This window comes from Mobula hypostoma, chromosome 13 (genome assembly GCF_963921235.1).
Source record: "Mobula hypostoma chromosome 13, sMobHyp1.1, whole genome shotgun sequence".
In the NCBI taxonomy this organism is placed as follows: Eukaryota; Metazoa; Chordata; class Chondrichthyes; order Myliobatiformes; family Myliobatidae; genus Mobula; species Mobula hypostoma.
Window position 1 is genome coordinate 50,305,545 of NC_086109.1, and position 24,344 is coordinate 50,329,888.

Consider the following 24,344-nt stretch of genomic DNA (forward strand, 5'->3'; position numbering starts at 1 on the left):
CTGCCCTAGTGTGTTTCACCCACCCCTGTACTGCCACTCCACAAATCACCCCTACACTGACAGTCACTGCCCTAGTGTGTTTCAGCTGTCCCTGCACTGCCACTCCACAAATCACCCCTACACTGACAGTCACTACCCTAGTGTGTTTCAGCTGTCCCTGCACTGCCACTCCACAAATCACCCCTACACTGACAGTCACTGCCCTAGTGTGTTTCACCCACCCCTGTACTGCCACTCCACAAATCACCCCTACACTGACAGTCACTACCCTAGTGTGTTTCAGCTGTCCCTGTACTGCCACTCCACAAATCACCCCTACACTGACAGTCACTGCCCTAGTGTGTTTCAGCTGTCCCTGCACTGCCACTCCACAAATCACCCCTACACTGACAGTCACTACCCTAGTGTGTTTCAGCTGTCCCTGCACTGCCACTCCACAAATCACCCCTACACTGACAGTCACTGCCCTAGTGTGTTTCACCCACCCCTGTACTGCCACTCCACATATCACCCCTACACTGACAGTCACTACCCTAGTGTGTTTCAGCTGTCCCTGCACTGCCACTCTACACGTCACCCCTACACTGACAGTCACTACCCTAGTGTGTTTCAGCTGTCCCTGCACTGCCACTCCACAAATCACCCCTACACTGACAGTCACTGCCCTAGTGTGTTTCACCCACCCCTGTACTGCCACTCCACAAATCACCCCTACACTGACAGTCACTGCCCCAGTGTGTTTCAGCTGTCCCTGCACTGCCACTCCACAAATCACCCCTACACTGACAGTCACTGCCCTAGTGTGTTTCACCCACCCCTGTACTGCCACTCCACAAATCACCCCTACACTGACAGTCACTGCCCCAGTGTGTTTCAGCTGTCCCTGCACTGCCACTCCACAAATCACCCCTACACTGACAGTCACTACCCTAGTGTGTTTCAGCTGTCCCTGCACTGCCACTCCACAAATCACCCCTACACTGACAGTCACTGCCCTAGTGTGTTTCACCCACCCCTGTACTGCCACTCCACAAATCACCCCTACACTGACAGTCACTACCCTAGTGTGTTTCAGCTGTCCCTGCACTGCTACTCTACACGTCATCCCTACACTGACAGTCACTGCCCTAGTGTGTTTCACCCAGCCCTGTACTGCCACTCCACAAATCACCCCTACACTGACAGTCACTGCCCTAGTGTGTTTCAGCTGTCCCTGCACTGCTACTCTACACGTCACCCCTCGTTGTGGCTATCCCTTGAGGTCGAGGATGATGGTCTTTGTTCTGAACAAGTGGCCCACAGAGTGAAGACGCCTGGGCGTGTATTTGTTTAATGTGTACCTGATGCTGCACTCCAAGAAGCACACGATACTTCACATATCAACCAACTGATTCCAGTGGCACGGAAACCACGATGATTGGAGATGATGGATTTGTTGCAGCCTTCATCCACCTTCACAGCCGTTGAGTTTGAAGTAACTTTGTCCACCTGTTCCACCGTTGAGGTCTTGGTTGGATTGTTCTTTGTCAGGGACCTCACCCTCGACCTTACCACCATGGGTGACCCTACCAGGAGCATAGCTCCAGACGGTATTGCTCTCAGGATCACAGGACCACACAAGCTTCTCCACCACGACAAGGTGACAATCCACGGAGAAGACGTCACCCCTACACTGACAGTCACTGCCCTAGTGTGTATCAGCTATCCCTGTACTGCCACTCCTCACGTCATCCCTACACTGACAGTCACTGCCCTTGTGTGTTTTCAGCTGCCCCTGTACTGCCACTTGACACATCACTCCTACACTGACAGTCACTGCCCTAGTGTGTTTCAGCTGCCCCTGTACTGCTACTCCACAAATCATCCCTACCCTGACAGTCACTGCCCTATTGTGTTTCAGCTGTCCTGCTGCGGAATATCACTGGCATCTGTCAGAAATTTGTTTTTTTTGTGGCAGCTGTACTTTGCAATGCATAATAAATTTTTAAAAACTAAATAACAATAAGACACATATATAAAAGTAAGTAGTGCGAAGGAGAGCTAAAGAAATAGTGAAGTCGTGTTTGTGGGTTCATTGAAAAGTCAGAAATCTGATCACAAAATGTGGAGTGTGTGTCTTCAGACTCCTGCCCCTCCTCCCTGATGGTAGCAACGGGCAGAGGGCATATCATGGCAGATGGGGGTCCTTAGTGCCACGTTTTTGAGGCTTTGCCTTTTCAAGATGTCCTCGATTCCGGGGGCACTGGTGCCCATGATGGAACTGGCTGAGTTTACAACTTTCTGCAGCCTTTTCCGATTCTGTGCAGTGGCCCCTCCACACCAGATGGTGAGACAATCAGCTAGAATGCTCTCCATACAACATCTGTAGAAATTTGCTCGGAGAGTCTTTGAAAATAAGGCAAGCTTCCTCACACTCTTAATGATATATAGCTGCTGTTGTGCATTCTTTGTAATGTTGGACCCAGGATAGATCTTCAAAGTTGTTGATGCCGAGGAACTTGAAACTGCTCACCCTTTCCTGTTGCTGATCCCTCGAAGAGAACTGGTGTGTGTGTGTGTTCCTTCAACTTTCCCTTCCTAAAGTCCACAATCAATTCCTTCATCCTCTTACTAACACAAAAAACGCTGGGGGAGCTCAACAGGTCAGGCAGCAGCTATGGAAAAGGGTAAACAGCGATATTTCAGGCTGAGACCCTTCAGCAGGGCTGGAAAGAGAGGGGAGAAGTCAGATTAAGAAGGTGGGCGAGGGGAGGAAGAAGTACAAGATGGCAGGTGATAAGTGAAGCGGGAGGGGGAGGCACAGTGAGATCGGCGCCAGGCTCGAGAACGGAGGTTCCCGAGTTCGATCCAGTGACAGACTGCTCCCGAGTGTGCTGTCCATCCATGCCGGGTTGATGTCAAGCTCGCAACTCGACCTCATAAAAAGAAACTACCACCTCCAGTTTAAATTCCCACGCAGAATATTGTGGAGGATCAAATACCCAAAACCCAAACCCAAAGAGCTCGGAAGTCGATTGGTGAAAGAGATAAAGGGCTAGAGAAGGGGAATCTAAGAGGAGAGGACAGAAGACCATGGAAGAAAGGGAAGGGGAGAACACCAGAGGGAGGTAATGGACAGGTAAGAGAGGGAAACAGGAGTGGGGAATAGTAAAGGGGGGGGGTGGTTAATTACCAGAAGTTCAAGAAATCGATATTCATGCCATCAGGGTGGAGGCTACCCAGATGGAATATAAGGTGTTGATTCTCCAACCTGAATGCAGCCTCATTGAGATTGTCGAGGAGGCTATGGACTGTCGTATGGGAATGGGAAGTGGAATTGAAATGGGTGACTACAGGAATATCCCGCTTTTTCTGGCGGACAGAGTGTGGTTGCTTGGCGAAGTGGTCTTCAATTCTACATTGGGTCTCACTGATATACATGAAGCCACACCAGGAGCACCAGATACAGTAGTTGACTAGAACAGACTCTCACAGGTGAAGCATTACCTCACCTGGAAGGATTTTGGGACCTTGGATGGCAGTGAGGGAGGGGTGTAGGGGCAGGTATAGCACTTGTTCCACTTGCAAGGGTAAGTGCCAGGAGGGAGATCAGTGGGGAGGGACGAGTTGACACATGGGAATCATGTAGGGAGCAATCCCTGTGGAAGGTGGGGGGCTAGGGAAAGATGTACTAAGTGGTGGGATCCCATTGGAGATGGCAGAAGTTATAGAGAATTATGTGCTGGATGCAAAGGCCAGTGGGGTGGTAGGTGAGGACAAGAGGAACCCTATCCCTGGTGGGGTGGCAGGAAGATGGGGTGAGGGCAGATGTGTGTGAAATGGGTGAGGGCAGCATTGATGGTGGAGGAAGAAAAGCCCTTTCTTTGAAGAAAGAAGACATCTCATTAGTTCTGGAATGAAAAGCCTTCATCCTGAGAGCTGATACAGTGGAGATGGAGGAACTGAGAAAAGGGATGCCATTTTTACAAGTGACAGGGTGGGAAGAGATGTAGTCCAGGTAGCTATGAAAATCAGTGGGTTTTAAAAGATATCAGCAGATAGACTGTCTTCTCCATGGATTGTCACCTTGTTGTGGTGGAGAAGCTTGTGTGGTCCTGAGATCCCGAGTGCAATACTGTCTGGAGCTATGCTCCTGGTAGGGTCACCCATGGCGGTAAGCTTAAGGACATCACGTCCCTGACAAAGAACAATCCAACCAAGACCTCAATGGTGGAACAGGTGGACGAAGTTGCTTCGAACTCAACGGCTGTGAAGGCAGATGAAGGCTGAACAAATCCATCAGCTCCAATCATCATGGTTTCCATGCCATTGGAATCAGTTAGTTGATTTGTGAAGTATTGTGTGCTTCTTGAAGTGCAACATCAAGTACACATTAAACAAATACACGCACAGGCATCTTCGCTCTGTACGAAACGAAGACCATCATCCTTGACCTCTAGAGATAGCCACGACGAGATAGTCTGTCTCCAGAGATGGAAACAGGGAAATTGAGAAAGGGCAGGAGGTGTCACAAATGGACCATACTTTGTTACCTTATCATTTCATGTGAGTCACCTGTTGTTCAGGTACTTCCATACCAAGTGTTACTTTATTTACATACAATCAGTCTACATATATAAGCTAATCTTACATACACTCAGTGGCCAATTAAGTACACCTGTACATCTGTTCATTAATGGAAATATCTAATTGGCCAATCATGTTAAAGCATGCACACGTGGTCATGATGTTCAGTTGTTGTTCAGACCAAACATTAGTTTGGGGGAAGAAATGTGATCTACGTGACTTTGACTGTGGATTGATTGTTGGTGCCAGATGGGGTGGATAGAGTATCTCAGAAACTGTTGATATCCTGGGATTTCCACACATAACAGTCTTTAGAGTTTACAGAGAATCATGCAAAAAACAAAAAACATCCAGTGAGTGGCAGTTTTGTGGGCAAAAGCACCTTGTTAATGAGAGAGGTCAGTGGAGAATGGCCAGACTGGTTCGAGCTGACAGGAAGGTGATAGTAACTTAAATAACCATGTGTAACAACAGTGGTGTTCAGAAGAGCATCTCTGAATGCATAATATATTGAACCTTAAAGTGGATGGGCTACAGCAGCAGAAGACCACCAACATACACTCAGTAGCACACATAAAATATTGTAGAAATTCAGCAGTCAGGCAGCATCTATGGAAATGAATAAAAAGTCAACATTTCAGGCCGAGACTCTTCTTCAGGACTGAAAAGAAAGGGGGAAGACATCAGAATAAAAAAGGTGGGGGGGGAGGAAATGAGGATAGCTAGAAGGTGAAGCTAGGTGGGTTGGAAAAATAAAGGGCTAGAGAAGAAGGAATCTGATAGGAGAGGAGAGTGGATAAAGGGAATGACGAGTGGACTCAGGGAGGCGATAAGCAGGTGAGAAGAGGTAAGAGGCTAGAGTGGAGAATAGAAGAAGAGGGGAGGGAAAGGAACATTTTTTTTTAACCAGAAGGAGAAATCAATTTTCATGCCATTAGGTTGGAGTCTACCCAGATGGATTACAAGCTGTGGTTCCTCCACCCTGAAGGTGGCCTTATCTTGGCACAAGGGGAGACAACGGACCAACGTGTCAGAATGGGAATGGAAATTGGAATTAAAATGTTTGGCTCCCAGGAAGTTCCACTTTTGGTGGATGGAGTAGAGGTGCTCAATGAAGCGGGTCCCCGATTTACAATGTAGAGGAGGCCGCATCGGGAACACCAGACACAATAGACGACTCCAGCAGATTTGCACCTGGTATGTTGCTGCAAATCTGGAAGGACTGTTTGGGGCACTGAATGGAGGTGAATGAGCAGGTGTAGCACTTTGGCCACTTGCAGGGATGAGTGCCAGGAGGGAGATTATTGGGGAGGAACAAATGGACAAGGGATTCACAGAGGGAGCAATCCCTGTGGAAAGTGGAGGGAGGAGGGGAGGTAACGATATGTTTGGTGGTAGGATCCCTTTGGAGATGGTGGAGAATGATGTGTTGGATGCCGAGGCTCATGGGGTGGTAGGTGAGGATAAGAGGAACTCTTATCATTGTTAAGGCAGCAGGAAGATGAGGTGAGCGTGGATGTTTGGGAAATAGAGGAGATGCAGGTGAGGGCAGTGTCAATAGTGGAGGAAGGGAAACCCTGCTGTTTGAAGAAGGAGGACATCTGTGATGTCCTGGAAAAGGATGCCGTATCTCGGAACAGGCAAAGGAGCTGAGAAAGCTGACAAAATTACGAGGGGTGTTGGTAGGATAAATGCAAGCAGGCTTTTTCCACTGAGGTTGGGGAAGACCAGAACTAGAGGTCATGGATTAGACCATAAGTCTATAAGACATAGGAACAGAATTAGGTCATCTGGCCCATCAAGTCTGCTCCGCTATTCAATCACGGCTGATCCTTTTTTTTCTATCTCCTCCTCAACCCTAGTTCCCGGCCTTCTCCTTGATTGAATCTTTGTTGTCATGTCCAATGAAGAATCTATCAATCTCTGCCTTAAATATACCCAATCACCTGGCCTCCACAGCTGCTTGTGGCAACAAATTCCACCAATTCACCATCATTTGGCTAAAGAAATTTCTCCACATCTCCGTTTTTAAAAGGCACCCCTCTATCCTGAAGCTGTGCCCTCTTGTCCTAGACTCTCCCACCATGGTAAACATCCTTTCCACATCTACTCTGTCTGGGCCTTTCAGCATTCAAAAGGTTTCAATGAGATCCCCTTCTCACCCTTCTGAATTTCAGCGAGTACAGACCCAGAGCCATCAAATAGTCCTCGTATGATAACCCTTTCATTCCTGGAATCATCCTTGTGAACCTCCTCTGAACCCTCTCCAATGCCAGCACACCATGAGAGGCCCAAAACTGTTCACAATACTCAAGGTGAGGCCTCACCAGTGCCTTATAAAGCCTCAGCACCTTGCTTTTGTATCCTAGACCTCTTGAAATGAATGCTAACATGGTATTTGCCTTCCTCACCAGCAACTCAACCTGCAAGTTTAACCTTCAGGGTGTTCTGCATAAGGACTCCCAAATCCCTCTGCATCTCAGATTCCTGGATTTTATCCCTATTTAGAAAATAGTCCGCCCATTTATTTCTACTACCAAAGTACATGATCATGCATTTTCCAATATTGTATTTCATTTGCCACTTTCTTGCCCATTCTCCTAATCTGTCTAAGTCCTTCTGCATCCTACCTGTTTCCTCAACACTACCTGCCCCTCCACCAATCTTCGTATAATCTGCAAACTTGACAACAAAGCCATCTATTTCATCATCTAAATCATTTATATACAACATAAAAAGAAGCGGTCCCAACACTGAGCCCTGCGGAACACCGCTAGTCACTAGCAGCCAACCAGAAAAACATCCTTTTATTCCCGCTCGCTGCCTCCTACCAGTCAGCCAGTGCTCAATGTAGGTTTCAAAACTTCCCAATCCTCTATCTTCTGACTAATTTTTGCTTTCTTGTATGTCCTTTCTTTTGCTTTTATAATAGCTTTGTCTTCCCTTGTCAGCCACAGTTGTACTATTTTACTATTTGAACATTTCTTCATTTTTGGAATACACATGTCTTGAACCTTCCTTATTTTTCCCAGAAACGCACACCATTGCTGCTCTACTGACATCCCTGCCAATTTACTTTGACCAACTCCTCTCTCTCTCGTACCACTGTAATTTCCCTTATTCCACTGAAATACTGCTACATCAGACTTTACTTTCTCCCTATCAAATTTCAAGTTGAACATGCAAACACGAGGTAATTTGCAGATGCTGGAAATTCAAGCAACACACATCAAAGTTGCTGGTGAACGCAGCAGGCCAGGCAGCATCTCTGGGAAGAGGTACAGTCAACGTTTTGGGCCTTCTATATATTGGCGAGACCCAACGCAGACTGGGAGATCGTTGCACTGAACACCTACGCTCTGTCCGCCAGAGAAAGCAGGATCTCCCAGTGGCCACACATTTTAATTCCACATCCCATTCCCATTCTGATATGTCTATCCACGGCCTTCTCTACTGTAAAGATGAAGCCACACTCAGGTTGGAGGAACAACACCTTATATTCCGTCTGGGTAGCCTCCAACCTGATAGCATGAACATCGACTTCTCTAACTTCCGCTAAGGCCCCACCTCCCCCTCGTACCCCATCTTTCTCTCACTCTGTCCCTCTGACTATACCCCTTGCCCATCCTCTGGGTTTTTCCCCCCCTCCCCCTTTTCTTTCTCCCTACGCCTCTTGTCATGTTCCTCTCATATCCCTTTTGCCAATCAACTGTCCAGCTCTTGGCTCCATCCTCCCCCTCCTGTCTTCTCCTATCATTTTGGATCTCCCCCTCCCCCTCCCACTTTCAAATCTCTTACTAACTCTTCTTTCAGTTAGTCCTCAAGTTGAACACAATCATATTGTGATCACTGGTTCCTGAGGGTTCTTTTACCTTAAGCTCCCTAACAGACATCCCACCTCTCCTGGAAGTTCCGGGAGTCTCCTGCATGTTAATAGTGGCTCCCTGATGCCGGCAAATTAAATACAATATTACGGAAATCAATTTTTTTGAGAGCGAGCGAGAGAAAGCGAGAGAGAATGCGAGAGCAAGCAAGCAAGAGAGCGAGAGAGAAAGCAAGAGCGCTTGAGAGCGCGCGAGCGACCACGAGAGAGAGTGTGAGCGAGAGCGCGGCATGGCAGAGTGTTCCAAAAAAAATATAAAACGTATGTCACCCCAGACTACACTAATAGGGGTCAAAGTAACGACAGTGTTGCTTGCTGCACTGTTTGCAACAGTGACTTTTCCCTATTGCCTAAGGTGGGTTAAGTCTGTAAAAGACCTGTTGAGGTGAGTTTAACAGGTGTCATTCGTTCATTAGCATAGCTAACGTTATTTAAACTAGCTGGCCAGCTGCTAAGGAGCTATTCTATTGCAGACATCCTACCTCTCCCAGAAGTCTCCTGTAAATGGATGGTGCTACCTCCCTGAAATGAGTTTTTGCAGGGTGGGATGTCTGCCCTAATCACCTCTAGTTCATTACATAACATCCAGTACAGTATAGCTGATCCCCTAGTAGGCTAAGAGATAGCTCTAAAAAGCTATCTCTTAGGCATTCAACAAACTCACACTCTTGGGTTCCATTTCCAACCTGATTTTCACAATTGACCTGCATGTTAAAGTCTCCCATGACTGACATGACATTGCCCTTTTGACTCCCCTTTTCTATTTCCTGTTGTTTTCTGTGGTCCTCCTCCCAGCCACTGTTGGGAGATCTGTTTGTAACTGCCATCAATATCCTTTTACCCTTGCAGTTTCTTAACTCAACCCACAAGGATTCAACATCTTCTGATTCTATGTCACATCTTTCTACTGATTTGATGCCAATCTTTACCAGTAGAGCCACACCACCCCATCTGCCTACCTTCCTATCCCTCCGATATTACATGTAAACTTGGACATTCAGCTCCCAACTACAACCATCCTTCAGCCATGATTCAGCCTGGCAATCTGTAATATTGCATCAAGCTCATCCACCTTATTTCTTATACTACACGCATTTAGATACAACACCTTGAGTACCATATTTGCTATCCTTTCTGATTCTGCATCCCTAATGATTGATACTCAGCCTGTTGGCTGTAACTAAGTCCCATCACCTGCCTGCCCTTCCCGACAATCTGACTGCACGCTATCTTTACTTTTTTACCATCTGTCCTATCCTGAGTCCCTTCACTCTGGTTCCCTCCCTCCCTTGCCAAGTTAGTTTAAACCCTCCCCAACAGCTTTGACAAACCTGCCCTCGAGAATATTGATCCCCTTCAGGTTCAGGTGCAACCCGTCACTTTTGAAAAGGTCATACCTCTGCCCAGAAGAGATCCCAATTATCCAAGAACTTGAAGCCCTGCCCCCCACACCAGCTTCTCAGCCACGCATTTATCTGCCAAATCATCCTGTTTCTACCCTCACTGGCGCATGGCACAGGCAGCAATCGAGAAATTACTACCCAGGAGGTTCTGCTTCTCAGCTTTCTACCTAGCTCTCTAAATTCTCTTTTCAGGACCTCATTGCTTTTCCTTCCTATATCATTGGAACCAATATGTACCAAGACATCTGGCTGCTCCCCTTCCCACTCCAAAATGTTGTGGATGTGATCTGAGACATCCTTGACCCTGGCACCTGGGAGGAAACATACCATCCTGATGTCCCGTTCACGTCCACAGAATCTCCTGTCTGTTCCCCTCACTATCAAGTCCCCTATCACTCCACACCCTTCTTCTCGCTCTTTCCCTTCTGCACCGTGGACCCATGCTCAGTGCCTGTAACCCGGACACCATGGCATTCTCCTGGGAGGTCATTCCCCCACAAAAGTATCCAAAGTGGTATACTTGTTTTTGAGGAGAATGACCACAGGGGTCCTCTTCTCTAACTGCCTATTTCCATTTCTTCAGCTACTTGCCTCCTGCAACTTCGGGATGACTACTTCACTGTAACTTTGATCAATTGTATCCTTGCTCTCCCGTACGAGCCAAAGGTCATCCAGCTGCAGCTCCAGATCCCTAACATGGTCTTCCTAGGAGCTGCAGGCAGATGCCCTTCATGCAGATGTAGTTCCCCAGGAGACTCTGGATCTCCCAGTTCTCCAACATTCGGCACAAAGAGCACACCACAGCCATTTAAATATTACGGTAAGAGAGGGGAAAGAAAGCAAAAATGAAACCTTAACAGACGCTTTACACAGAGCCGATGCCTCTTCTGAGCTGAAGCACCCTTTGAGCTAAAGCCTGTCGCTTCTACTCTCACCAGTGACCCACTCTTGACAATGGCTACTCCGCTTATCTCTTCTGTACTTTTATTTAGTTTGTAGAGCTCTGTTGATGACGCTGATAAGCCATGTACAATGGATTAACGCCCTTGAAGTTCCCTTTTTAAATAACCACCGCCAACCTGCGGGAAGTGCCTCTTGGTAGAGCACTGTAGACGCTGCTGATAGGCCACGTACAGTGATTAAGGCTGAAGGTGAAATGTTCAAGGGAACTTCACTCAGATGGAACTGCATTTTTACAGGAGATAGGGTGGGAAGAGATATAGTCAATATAACTGTGGGAATCAGTAGGTTTGTGAAAGATGTTGGTTGACAGTTTATCTCCAGTGGCCACTTATTCCAGGAGGCACCTGATGAGGAGACCACTGAGTGTATGGACCATAAGATAAAGGAGCAGAATTAGGCCATTCAGCCCATCGACTCTTCCACCTGTAAGCCGCTCAAAGGGTTACTCGTACACTGTGTTTTATAGGAATGCTTTTATATTCCTTTTAATTGTCTTCTTTATGCTTGTGATGTTTCTTATGCTGCATCGAATCTGGAGTAACAATCACTTCATTCTCCTTTAGATTCAAGATTAACTATTGTTTCACGTCATTTTCTGTACACAAGTTACTCCAGATCTGATGCAACACGAAAGATAGAGAACGCAATAATAATACACAATAAATATAAATACATAAAATAGCTTATACAGAGAGATTGATTGTATGTCCAAAAAGTGATGCTCAGCTGATGGGAAATAACAAAGTGTTGATCAGCCTTACTGCTTGGGGAAGGTAACTCGTTTTAGGGCTGGTGGTCCTGGTGTGGATGCTGCATAGCCTCCCTGATGGGAGAGGGGCAAACAGTCCATGAGCAGAGAGGGTGGGATTTTTCATGATGTTGCTGGCCTTTGTGAACTGTACTCTGTGAACTGTAGACACTCAGGTACTGAAGAATGACAATAAGCAACTTGAATCTTGAACCATCTTAAAATTGTGACAGTCTGCTGTTCTTGAAATTAATACAAAATTGAATGAATGCAAGTACACATTGACTTGCTGAGCTGTTGTCCTCTTGCTCTATCTCCTGCCTCACAGGTCTTCGGTAAGATTGCCAACGTGGACGGGGCTCAGATTAATCGGAACAACAATTTTCAAACCTTCCCGCAGGCTGTGCTCCTGCTCTTCAGGTGAGTGGCCACCCTCGCATGCCGCACCTACTCTTTGTTCATATGTAGCCCTGTGGAGTCTGACAGCAGCCCTTCCCAAAGGCTGTGCTTTCACTGTTCGGACGAGTGGCTGCCCTCGTCACGCCGCACCTACCCTCCGTTCCCTCGTAGCCCTATGGAGTCTGATGGCGGCCCTTCCCGCACTTCCCCTCTGCAGGTGCGCCACGGGGGAGGCCTGGCAGGAGATCATGTTGGCATGCCAGCCTGGCAAGCTATGCGACCCAGAGTCTGACTACCAACCTGGCGAGGAGTACACGTGTGGCACCAACTTCGCCGTCTTCTATTTCATCAGCTTCTACATGCTCTGCGCCTTCCTGGTGAGTGTTCCAGTGTGGTTGTAAACTGCAGCCTTCCTCTCATCTGTCTGGGCAGCCTCTAGGCAGGATCCCATGGCTCTGAGACTCAGACATACTCTCATCCAAATAACCTCTTAGTACTCCACTCTATGGTCCTGTTTCCCTCGTGGTCTTCTGTCCTATCCAATCAGATTCCTCCTTCTTCAGCACTTTACCTTTTCCACCTTTCGCTTTATAGCTTCTTTCTTCATCCGCTGTCCCCATTCCAACTACCCTCCCCTCACCTGGCCTCACCTTTCACTTGGCAGCTTGTACTCCTTCCTTTCCAGTCCTGACCACAGCTATGTTGGCTTCTGGTAATTTCTCCCTCCTCCCCCTTCCTCTGTTTTCCCATATCCCATTCTGGCTCCCCTCTTACACTTTCTCTTCCCCTCACCTGCCCATCACCTCCCTTTGGTGCCCCTCCTCCTTCCCTTTCTCCCATAGCCCACTCTCCGGCACACCTGGTCTCACCTATCGTATTCTGGTTTGTCCTCCTTCCCCTCTGCTAGCTTCTTACTCTGGCGTCTTCCCCCTTCCTGTCCGTGAAAGGTTTTGGCCTGAGACATTGGCTGTTTATTCATTTCCTGACCTGCTGAGTTCCTCCAGCAATTTGTGTGTGTGGTCACTAAGGTCTTGTGTGTAATATCCCAATGGTGCAATGAAGCGAAAGGCTAATTACACGTCACAGAGAAAAGATCAAGTTCAAGTTCAATTGTCATTCAACCACACACATGTACAGCTAAACGAAACAGCGTTGCTCTGGGGCCAAGGTACAAAACGCAGTACACAGAGTCCCACATAGCACATAGGTCACGATCCAGCACAGACAGTCACAAATAATATTAGCACGTCCCAGAAGATTGATGGTGCAGGAATGTTTTCCGGGAGCCATGCAGTGCAGGGACTGAGCTAATAGATAGAGGGGGGTGGGGAGCTAGCTAGAATGGTTGATCAGATGAATTCCCTGGTGGAAGAAACTTTTAAGATGGCGTGAAGTTTTTGTTTTAATAGTCCAACAGTGCTTTCCAGAAGGGAGTTTTTGGAAAAGGCAGTTTGCAGGGTGGGGAGTGTCTGCAATGATTCTTTCCTGCACCCCCCACCGTCCTGGACCCACACCAGTCCTGCAGTGTTGGTGGACTGTAGCCAGTGACCTTTTCTGCTGACCTGACAGTTTGCTGTAGATTTCATATATTGTGAGAGGATGCTGCACCAAATTGGACAATGGTGGATGACGTGAGGAGGCTCCCTGTGATGTCGGGATGCCCCTGTGACGTGAGGAGACTCTGTGATGTGAGGAGGTTCTCTGTGACGTGAGGAGACTCTCTCTGACGTGAGCACACTCTCTCGGGCGTGAGGAGTCTCTCTCTGGTGTGAGGAGACTCTCCCTGGCGTGAGGAGACTCTCCCTGACATGAGGAGACTCTCTCTGTGACGTGAGGAGTCTCTCTCTCTGTGACGTGAGAAGACTCTCTGTGATGTGAGCAGACGCTCTCTGTGACATTGGGAGTCTCTCTGATATGAGGAGACTCTCTGTGACGTGAGGAGTCTCTCTCTGTGACGTGAGGAGTCTCTCTGTGACGTGGGGAGACACTCTGTGTGACGTGGGGAGTCTGTCTGTGACTTCAGGAGACTCTCGCTGTGACGTGGGGAGTCTCTCGCTGCGACATGAGGAGGCTGTCTGTGACGTGAGGAGGGTCTCTGTGACGTCAGGAGTCTCTCTCTGTGACGTGAGGAGACTCTGTCTGTGACGTGAGGAGACTCTCTGTGATGTGAGGAGACTCTGTCTGACATGAGGAGTCTCTCTCTCACGTGAGGAGGGTCTCTGTGACGTGAAGAGGGTCTCTGTGACGTGAGGAGTCTCTCTCTCTCTGGCGTGAGGAATCTCTGTGACGTGAGGAGACTCTGTCTGATGTGAGGAGTCTCTCTCTCATGTGAGGAGGGTCTCTGTGATATAAGGAGTCTCTCTCTGGCATGAGGAGTCTCTGTGACTGTGGCTGTGAGGAGGATGCTAAGAGGATGCAGGGTGACTTGGATAGGTGAGGTGAGTGGGCAAATTCATGGCAGATGCAATTTAATGTGGATAAATGTGAGGTGGCAAAAACAGGAAAACAGATTATTACCTGAATGGTGGCCGATTAGGAAAAGGGGAGGTGCAACGAGACCTGGGTGTCATTATACACCAGTCATTGAAAGTGGGCATGCAGGTACAGCAGGCTGTGAAAAAGGGGAATGGTATGCTGGCATTTATAGCGAGTACAGGAGCAGGGAGGTACTACTGCAGTTGTACAAGGCCTTGGTGAGACCACACCTGGAGTATTGTGTGCAGTTTTGGTCCCCTAACCTGAGGAAAGACATCCTTGCCATAGAGGGAGTACAAAGAAGGTTCACCAGATTGATTCCTGGGATGGCAGGACTTTCATATGAAGAAAGACTGGATGAACTAGGCTTGTACTCGTTGGAATTTAGAAGATTGAGGGGGGATCTGATTGAAATGTATAAAATCCTAAAGGGATTGGACAGGCTAGATGCAGGAAGATTGTTCCCGATGTTGGGGAAGCCCAGAACGAGGGGTGACAGTTTGAGGATAAGGGGGAAGCCTTTTAGGACTGAGATTAGGAAAAACTTCTTCACACAGAGAGTGGTGAATCTGTGGAATTCTCTGCCACAGGAAACAGTTGAGGCCAGTTCATTGGCTATATTTAAGAGGGAGTTAGATATGGCCCTTGTGGCTACAGGGATCAGGGGGTCTGGAGAGAAGGCTGGTGCAGGGTTCTGAGTTGGATGATCAGCCATGATCATAATAAATGGCGGTGCAGGCTCGAAGGGCCGAATGGCCTACTCCTGCACCTATTTTCTATGTTTCTATGTTTCTCTCTGTGACGTGAGGAGTCTCTCTCTGTAACGTGAGGAGGCTTTCTGTGACGTGGGGAGTTTCTCTCTGACTTGAGGAGTCTCTCTTTGTGACGTGAGGAGTCTCTGTGACGTGAGGAGTCTCTGTGACGTGAGGAGACTCTGTCTGATGTGAGGAGACTCTCTGTGACATGAGGAGGGTCACTGTGACGTGAGGAAGCTCTCTGTGACGTAAGGAGATTCTCTCTGTGACGTGAGGAGGGTTTCTCTGACGTGAAGAGTCTCTCTCTCTGTGACGTGAGGAGACTCTCTCTGTGACGTGAGGACGCTGTCTGTGATGTGAGGAGGGTCTCTGTGATGTAAAGAGTCTCCTTGACGTGAGGAAACTCTCTCTGTGATGTTAGGAGACTCTGTCTGATGTGAGGAGACTCTCTCTGATTTGAAGAGTGTCTGTGTAACGTGAGGAGACTCTCCCTGTGACGTGAGGAGACTCTCTGTGACGTGAAGAGGGTCACTGTGACGTGAGGAGGCTCTCTGTGACGTGAGGAGACTCTCTCTGTGACGTGAGGAGGGTCTCCCTCTGACGTGAGGTGTCTCTATCTGTGACGTGAGGAGTCCCTCTCTGTAACTTGGGGAGTCTCTCTCTCTGTGACGTGGGGAGACTCTCTCTGTGACGTGAGGAGACTCTCTCTCTGACGTGAGGAGTCTCTCTCTCTCTGACATGAGGAGACTCCCTCTGTGACGTGAGGAGTCTCTCTCTGTAACGTGAGGAGTCTTTCTGTGACGTGGGGAGTCAATTTGTGTGACGTGGGAGTCTCTCTTTGTGACGTGAGGAGGCTCTCCTTGTGACGTGAGGAGGCTGTCTGTGACATGAGGACGGTCTCTGTGACGTCAGGAGTTTCTCTCTGTGAGGTGAAGAGACTGTCTGTGATGTGAGGAGATTCTCTGTGATGTGAGGAGACGCTGTCTGATGTGCAGAGTCTCTCTCTCACGTGAGGAGGGTCTCTGTGACGTGAGAGGGTCTCTGTGACTTGTGGAGTCTCTCTCCGGTGTGTGGAGTCTCTGTGACATGAGGAGTCTCTCTGACGTGAGGAGACTCCTTCTTGACATAAGGAGTCTCTCTTTGTGACGTAAGGAGACTCTCTCTGTGACGTGAGGAGTCTCTCTCTGTGACGTGAGAAGTCTCTCTCTGTGACGTGAGGAGTCCCTCTCCCTATGACGTGAGGAGTCTCTCTCTCTCTGATATGAGGAGACTCTGTCACGTGAGGAGTCTCTCTCTGTGACGTGAGGAGACTCCCTCTGTGACGTGAGGAGTCTTTCTCTCTGTGACGTGAGGAGACTCTCTCTGTGATGTGGGGAGTCTCTGTCTGTGACGTGGGGAGTCTCTGTGATGTGAGGAGTCTCTCTCTGTGACGTGAGGAGTCTTTCTCTATGTGATGTGAGGAGACTCTCTCTGTGACGTGGGGAGTGTCTCTCTGTGATGTGGGGAGTCTCTCTCTGTGACTTGGGGCATCTCTCTCTGTGACATGGGGTGTCTCTCTCTGTGACGTGAGGAGACTCTGTGACATGAGGAGGCTCGCTGATGTGAGGAGTCTCTCTGTGACGTGAGCAGACTCTCTGTGACGTGAGGAGGCTCTCTGTGACGTGAGGAGGCTCTCTGTGACGTGAGGAGACTCTCTGTGACGTGAGGAGTCTCTGTGTAACGTGAGGACTCTTTCTGTGACGTGAGGAGTCCCTCTCTGTGACGTTGGGAGTCTTTCTCTCTGTGTCGTTGGGAGTCTTTCTCTCTGTGACGTAGGAAGACTCTCTGTGTGACGTGAGGAGACTCTCTCTGTGACGTGAGGAGACTCTCTCTCTGACGTGAGGAGTCTCTCTCTGGTATGAAGAGACTGTCTCTGTGACGTGAGGACTCTCTCTCTCTGACGTGAGGAGACTATCTGTGACATGAAGAGGCTGTCTGTGACGTGAGGAGGGTCTCTGTGATGTGAAGAGTCTCTGTGACGTGAAGAGACTCCCTCTGTGATGTGAGGAGACTCTGTCTGACGTGAGGATACTCTCTCTGATTTGAGGAGGGTGTCTGTAACGTGAGGAGTCTCTGTGTGACGTCAGGAGACTCTCACTGTGACGTGAGGAGACTCTCTGTGACGGAAGGAGGGTCACTGTGACGTGAGGAGGCTCTCTGTGACATGATGAAACTCACTCTGTGACGTGAGGAGTCTCTATCTGTGACGTGAGGAGTCTCTCTCTATGACGTGAGGAGTCTCTCTCTCTGACATGAGGAGACTCTATCTGTGATGTGAGGAGTCCCTCTCTGTCGTGGGGAGTCTCTCTCTGTGACGTTGGGAGTCTCTCTCTCTGTGACGTGAGGAGTCTCTCTCTCTGTGACGTGCGGAGTCTCTCTCTATGACGTGAGGAGTCTCTATCTGTGATGTGAGGAGTCCCTCTCTGTGACGTGGGGAGACTCTCTCTCTGACATGAGGAGTCTCTCTCTCTGACGTGAGGAGACTCTATCTGTGACGTGAGGAATCCCTCTCTGTGACGTGCGGAGTCCCTCTCTGTGATGTTGGGAGTCTCTCTCTCTGTGACGTGAGCAGACTCACTGTGACGTGAGGAGACTCTGTGACGTGAGGAGACTCTGTGACGTGAGGAGTCTCTGTGACGTGAGGAGTCTCTCTGTGACGTGAGGGGGCTGTCTGTGATGTAAGGAGTCTCTCTCTGTGACGTGAGGAGTCTCTCTCTGTAACGTGAGGAGTCTGTCTGTGACGTGAGGAGTCCCTCTCTGTGACGTGGGGAGTCTCTCTCTGTGACGTGGGGAGTCTCTCTCTGTGACGTTGGGAGTCTCTCTCTCTGTGACGTGGGGAGACTCTATCTGTGACGTGAGGAGACTCTCTCTCTGACGTGAGGAGTCTCTCTCTCTGACGTGAGGAGACTATCTGTGACGTGAGGAGGCTGTCTGTGACGTGAGGAGGGTCTCTGTGATGTCAACAGTCTCTGTGACATGAGGAGACTCCCTCTGTGATATGAGGAGACTCTGTCTGACGTGAGGAGACTCTCTCTGATTTGAGGAGGGTCTCTGTAACGTGAAGAGTCTCTCTGTAACGTGAGGATACTCTCACTGTGACGTGAGGAGGCTCTCTGTGACATGATGAGACTCTCTCTGTGACGTGAGGAGTCTCTCTCTGTGACGTGGGAAGTCTCTGTGATGTGAGGAGTCTCTCTCTGTGACGTGAGGAGTCTTTCTCTATGTGATATGAGGAGACTCTCTCTGTCACGTGGGGAGTGTCTCTCTGTGATGTGGGGAGTCTCTCTCTGTGACGTGAGGAGACTCTGTGACATGAGGAGGCTCGCTGATGTGAGGAGTCTCTCTGTGACGTGAGAAGACTCTCTGTGACGTGAGCAGACTCTCTGTGACGTGAAGAGTCTCTGTGACGTGGGAAGACTCTCTCTGTGACGTGAGGAGGCTCTCTGTGACATGAGGAGGCTCTCTGTGACGTGAGGAGACTCTCTGTGACGTGAGGAGTCTCTGTATAACGTGAGGACTCTTTCTGTGACGTGAGGAGTCCCTCTCTGTGACGTTGGGAGTCTTTCTCTCTGTGACGTTGGGAGTCTTTCTCTCTGTGACGTGGGGAGACTCTCTCTGTGACGTGAGGAGACTCTCTCTGTGACGTGAGGAGACTATCTGTGACATGAGGAGGCTGTCTGTGACGTGAGGAGGGTCTCTGTGATGTGAAGAGTCTCTGTGACGTGAAGAGACTCCCTCTGTGATGTGAGGAGACTCTGTCTGACGTGAGGAGACTCTCTCTGATTTGAGGAGGGTATCTGTAACGTGAGGAGTCTCTGTGTGACATCAGGAGACTCTCACTGTGACGTGAGGAGACTCTCTGTGACGGAAGGAGGGTCACTGTGACGTAAGGAGGCTCTCTGTGACATGATGAAACTCACTCTGTGACGTGAGGAGTCTCTATCTGTGACGTGAGGATTCTCTCTCTATGACGTGAGGAGTCTCTCTCTCTGACGTGAGGAGACTCTATCTGTGATGTGAGGAGACTCTCTGTGACGTGAGAAAACTCTCTCTGTAACATGAGGAGTCTCTCCCTCTGTGACGTAAGAAGACTCTGTGATGTAAGGAGACTCTCTCTGTGACGTGAGGCGTCTCTTTGTGACATGAGGAGGGTCTCTGTGACATGAGGAGTCTCTCTCTGATATGAAGAGACTCTCTCTGTGACGTGAGGAGTCTCTCTCTCTGATGTGAGGAGACTCTATCTGTGACGTGAGGAGTCCCTCTCTGTGACGTGAGGAGTCCCTCTCTGTGACGTGGGGAGTCCCTCTCTGTGATGTTGGGAGTCTCTCTCTCTGTGACGTGAGCAGACTCTCTGTGACGTGAGGAGACTCTGTGATGTGAGGAGTCTCTGTGACGTGGGAAGACTCTCTCTGTGACGTGAGGAGTCTCTCTGTGACGTGAGGAGGCTCTCTGTGATGTAAGGAGTCTCTTTCCCTGTACCGTGAGGAGTCTCTCTCTGTAACGTGAGGAGTCTCTCTCTGTGACGTGGGGAGTCTCTCTCTCTGTGACGTGGGGGGACTCTATCTGTGACGTGAGGAGTCTCTCTGTGACGTGAGGAGACTCTCTGTGACGTCAGGAGTCTCTCTCTGTAACGTGAGGAGTCTTTCTGTGACGTGAGGAGTCGCTCTCTGTGACGTGGGGAGTCTCTCTCTGTGACGTGGGGAGACTCTCTCTGTGACGTGATGAGTCTCTCTCTCTCTGATGTGAAGAGACTGTCTCTGTAACGTGAGGAGTCTCTCTCTCTGACGTGAGGAGACTATCTGTGACGTGAGGAGGCTGTCTGTGACGTGAGGAGGGTCTCTGTGATGTGAACAGTCTCTGTGACATGAGGAGACTCCCTCCGTGATGTGAGGAGACTCTGTCTGACGTGCGGAGACTCTCTCTGATTTGAGGAGGGTCTCTGTAACGTGAAGAGGCTCTCTGTAACGTGAGGAGACTCTCACTGTGACGCGAGGAGACTCTCTGTGACGGAAGGAGGGTCACTGTGACGTGAGAAGGCTCTCTGACATGATCAGACTCTCTCTGTGACGTGAGGAGTCTCTATCTGTGACGTGAGGAGTTTCTCTCTCTCTGATGTGAGGAGTCTGTCTCTCTGACATGAGGAGACTCTATCTGTGACGTGGGGAGACTCTCTCTGTGACGTGAGGAGACTCTCTCTCTGACGTGAGGAGTCTCTCTCTGACGTGAGGAGACTCTATCTGTGACGTGAGGAGTCCCTCTCTGTGACGTGGGGAGACTCTCTCTGTGAAGTGAGGAGTCTCTCTCTGACGTGAGGAGTCTCTATCGGTGACGTGAGGAGTCTCTCTCTCTGACATGAGGAGACTCTCTCTGTAACGTGAGGAGACTGTCTGTGACGTGAGGTGTCTCTCTCTGACGTGAGAAGGGTCTCTGTAACATGAGGAGTCTCTCTCACTGTGACGTAAGAAGACTTTGTGATGTAAGGAGACTCTCTCTGTGACGTGAGGAGTCTCTTTGTGACGTGAGGAGTCTCTATCTGTGACGTCAGTAGTCTCTCTCTCTGACGTGAGGAGTCTCTCTCTCTGACGTGAGGAGACTCTGTCTGTGATGTGAGGAGTCCCTCTCTGTGACGTGAGGAGACTCTCTCTGATTTGAGGAGGGTCTCTGTAACTTGAGGAGTCTCTGTGAGACGTGAGGAGACTCTCTGTGACGGAAGGAGGGTCACTGACATGAGGAGGCTCTCTGTGACATGATGAGACTCTCTCTGTAACGTGAGGAGGCTTTCTGTGATGTGGGGAGTCACTCTGTGTGACGTGAGGAGTCTCTCTCTGACTTGAGGAGTCTTTCTTTGTGACGTGTGGAACCTGTCTGTGACGTCAGGAGGATTTTAGTGACGTGAGGAGGGTTTCTCTAACGTGAAGAGTCTCTCTGTGACGTGAGGAGTCTCTCTCTGTGACGTGGGGAGACTATCTCTGTGACGGGAGGAGTCTCTCTCTGTAACGTGAGGAGGCTTTCTGTGATGTGGGGAGTCAGTCTGTGTGACGTAGGGAGTCTCTCTCTGACTTGAGGAGTCTCTCTTTGTGACGTGAGGAGACTCTCTCTCTGACGTGACGAGTCTCTCTCTCTGATATGAGGAGACTCTCTGTGACGTGAGGAGTCTCTCTCTCTGATGTGAGGAGACACTCTCTCTGTGACGTGGGGAGACTCTCTGTGACGTGAGGAGACTCTCTCTCTGACGTGAGGAGTCTCTCTCTCTCTGATGTGAGGAGACTCTCTTTGTGATGTGAGGAGACTCTCTCTCTGACGTGACGAGTCTCTCTCTCTGATATGAGGAGACTCTCTGTGACGTGAGGAGACTCTCTCTCTGACGTGACGAGTCTCTCTCTCTGATATGAGGAGACTCTCTGTGACGTGAGGAGTCTCTCTCTCTGATGTGAGGAGACACTCTCTCTGTGACGTGGGGAGACTCTCTGTGACGTGAGGAGACTCTCTCTCTGACATGAGGAGTCTCTCTCTCTCTGATGTGAGGAGACTCTCTTTGTGACGTGAGGAGACTCTCTCTCTGACGTGACGAGTCTCTCTCTCTGATATGAGGAGACTCTCTGTGACGTGAGGAGTCTCTCTCTGATGTGAGGAGACACTCTCTCTGTGACGTGGGGAGACTCTCTGTGACGTGGGGAGACTCTCTGTGACGTGAGGAGACTCTCTCTCTGACGTGAGGAGTCTCTCTCTCTCTGATGTGAGGAGTCTCTCTCTCTGGTATGAAGAAAATGTCTCTGTGACGTGAGGAGACTCTCTGTGACGTGAGAAAGCTCTCTCTGTAACATGAGGAGTCTCTCCCTCTGTGACGTAAGAAGACTCTGTGATGTAAGGAGACTCTCTCTGTGACGTGAGGCGTCTCTTTGTGACATGAGGAGGGTTTCTGTGACGTGAGGAGTCTTTGTGACGTGAGGAGGCTCTCCCTATGACGTGAGGAGACTCTCTGTGACATGAGGAGGGTCTCTCTGACGTGAGGAGACTCTATCTGTGACGTGAGGATTCTTTCTGTGACTTGGGGAGTCACTCTGTGTGACGTGGGGAGTCTCTCTCTGACTTGAGGAGTCTCTCTCTGTGACGTGAGGAGTCTCTGTGACGTGAGGGGTTTCCCTCTCTGTGACGTGAGGAGTCTCTCTCTGTGACGTGAGGAGTCTCAGTGACGTGAGGGGTTTCCCTCTCTGTGACGTGAGGAGTCTCTCTGTGACGTGAGGTGTCTCACTCTGTGACGTGAGGAGTCTCTCTGTGACGTGAGGAGTCTCTCTGTGACGTGAGGAGGGTCTCTGTGACGTGAGGAGTCTCTGTGACGTGAGGAGTCTCTCTCTGTGACGTGAGGAGTCTCAGTCACGTGAGGGGTTTCCCTCTCTGTGACGTGAGGAGTCTCTCTGTGACGTGAGCTGTCTCACTCTGTGACGTGAGGAGTCTCTCTGTGACGTGAGGAGTCTCTTTGTGACGTGAGGAGGTTTTCTGTGACGTAAGGAGACTCTCTCTCTGACGTGAGGAGTCTCTCTCTCTGATGTGAGGAGATTCTCTCTGTGACGTGGGGAGACTCTCTCTGTGACGTGAGGAGACTCTCTCTCTGACGTGAGGAGTCTCTCTCTCTCTGATGTGAGGAGTCTCTCTCTCTGGTATGAAGAAACTGTCTCTGTGACATGAGGAGACTCTCTGTGACATGAGGAAACTCTCTCTGTAACTTGAGGAGTCTCTCCCTCTGTGACGTAAGAAGACTCTTTGATGTAAGGAGTCTCTCTCTGTGACGTGAGGCGTCTCTTTGTGACATGAGGAGGGTCTCTGTGACGTGAGGAGTCTCTCTCTCTGATATGAAGAGACTCTCTCTGTGACGTAAGGAGTCTCTCTCTCAGATGTGAGGAGACTTTCTGTGACGTGGGGAGACTCTCTCTGACTTGAGGAGTCTCTCTCTGTGACGTGAGGAGACTCTCTCTCTGACGTGAGGAGTCTCTCTCTCTGTGACGTGAGGAGACTCTCTCTGTGACGTGAGGAGTCTCTCTGTGACGTGAGGAGTCTCACTCTGTGACGTGAGGAGTCTCTCTGTGACGTGGGGAGGGTCTCTGTGACGTGAGGAGACTCTCTCTGTGACGTGAGGAGACTCTCTCTGATGTGAGGAAGGTCTCTGTAATGTTAGGAGTCTCTCTGTGACGTGAGGAGGCTCTCCCTGTGATGTGAGGAGACTCTCTGTGACGTGAGGAAGGTCTCTGTGACGTGAGGAGTCTCTCTCTCTGACGTGAGGAGACTCTATCTGTGACGTGAGGAGACCCTCTCTGTGACGTGGGGAGTCTCGCTCTGTGACGTTGGGAGTCTCTCTCTCTGTGACGTGGGGAGACTCTCTCTGTGACGTGAGGAGACTCTCTCTGACGTGAGGAGTCTCTCTCTCTGATGTGAGGAGACTAACTGTGACGTGAGGAGGCTGTCTGTGATGTGAGGAGACTCTGTCTGACGTGAGGAGACTCTCTCTGATTTGAGGAGGGTCTCTGTAATGTGAGGAGTCCCTCTCTGTGACGTGAGGAGTCTCTCTGTGACGTGAGGTGTCTCACTCTGTGACGTGAGGAGTCTCTCTGTGACGTGGGGAGACTCTCTCTGTGACGTGAGGAGGGTCTCTGTGACGTGAGGAGTCTCTGTGACGTGAGGAGTCTCTGTGACGTGAGGAGACTCTCTGTGACGTGAGGAGACTCTCTCTGTGACGTGAGGAGACTCTCTCTGATGTGAGGAAGGTCTCTGTAACGTTAGGAGTCTCTCTGTGACGTGAGGAGTCTTTGTGACGTGAGGAGGCTCTCCCTGTGACGTGAGGAGACTCTCTGTGACGTGAGGAAGGTCTCTGTGACGTGAGGAGTCTCTCTCTCTGACGTGAGGAGACTCTATCTGTGACGTGAGGAGACCCTCTCTGTGACGTGGGGAGTCTCTCTCTGTGACGTTGGGAGTCTCTCTCTCTGTGACGTGGGGAGACTCTCTCTGTGACGTGAGGAGACTCTCTCTCTGACGTGAGGAGTCTCTCTGATGTGAGGAGACTAACTGTGACGTGAGGAGGCTGTCTGTGACGTGAGGAGGGTCTCTGTGATGTGAACAGT

The 24,344-nt window shown here is 49.7% G+C and overlaps 1 protein-coding gene across 2 annotated transcripts in view; it reads left to right on the forward strand.

Moving 5' to 3' along the window:
* The window catches only part of cacna1sa (calcium channel, voltage-dependent, L type, alpha 1S subunit, a), a 469,610-nt gene that overhangs the window by 306,894 nt on the left and 138,372 nt on the right, over positions 1-24,344 (forward strand). For both annotated transcript variants that reach the window (XM_063065671.1, XM_063065672.1), the window contains 2 exons: positions 11,892-11,983; positions 12,180-12,339. In XM_063065671.1, coding sequence (XP_062921741.1) covers positions 11,892-11,983; positions 12,180-12,339 — 252 coding nt within the window. The remainder of the gene's footprint in view (positions 1-11,891; positions 11,984-12,179; positions 12,340-24,344) is intronic.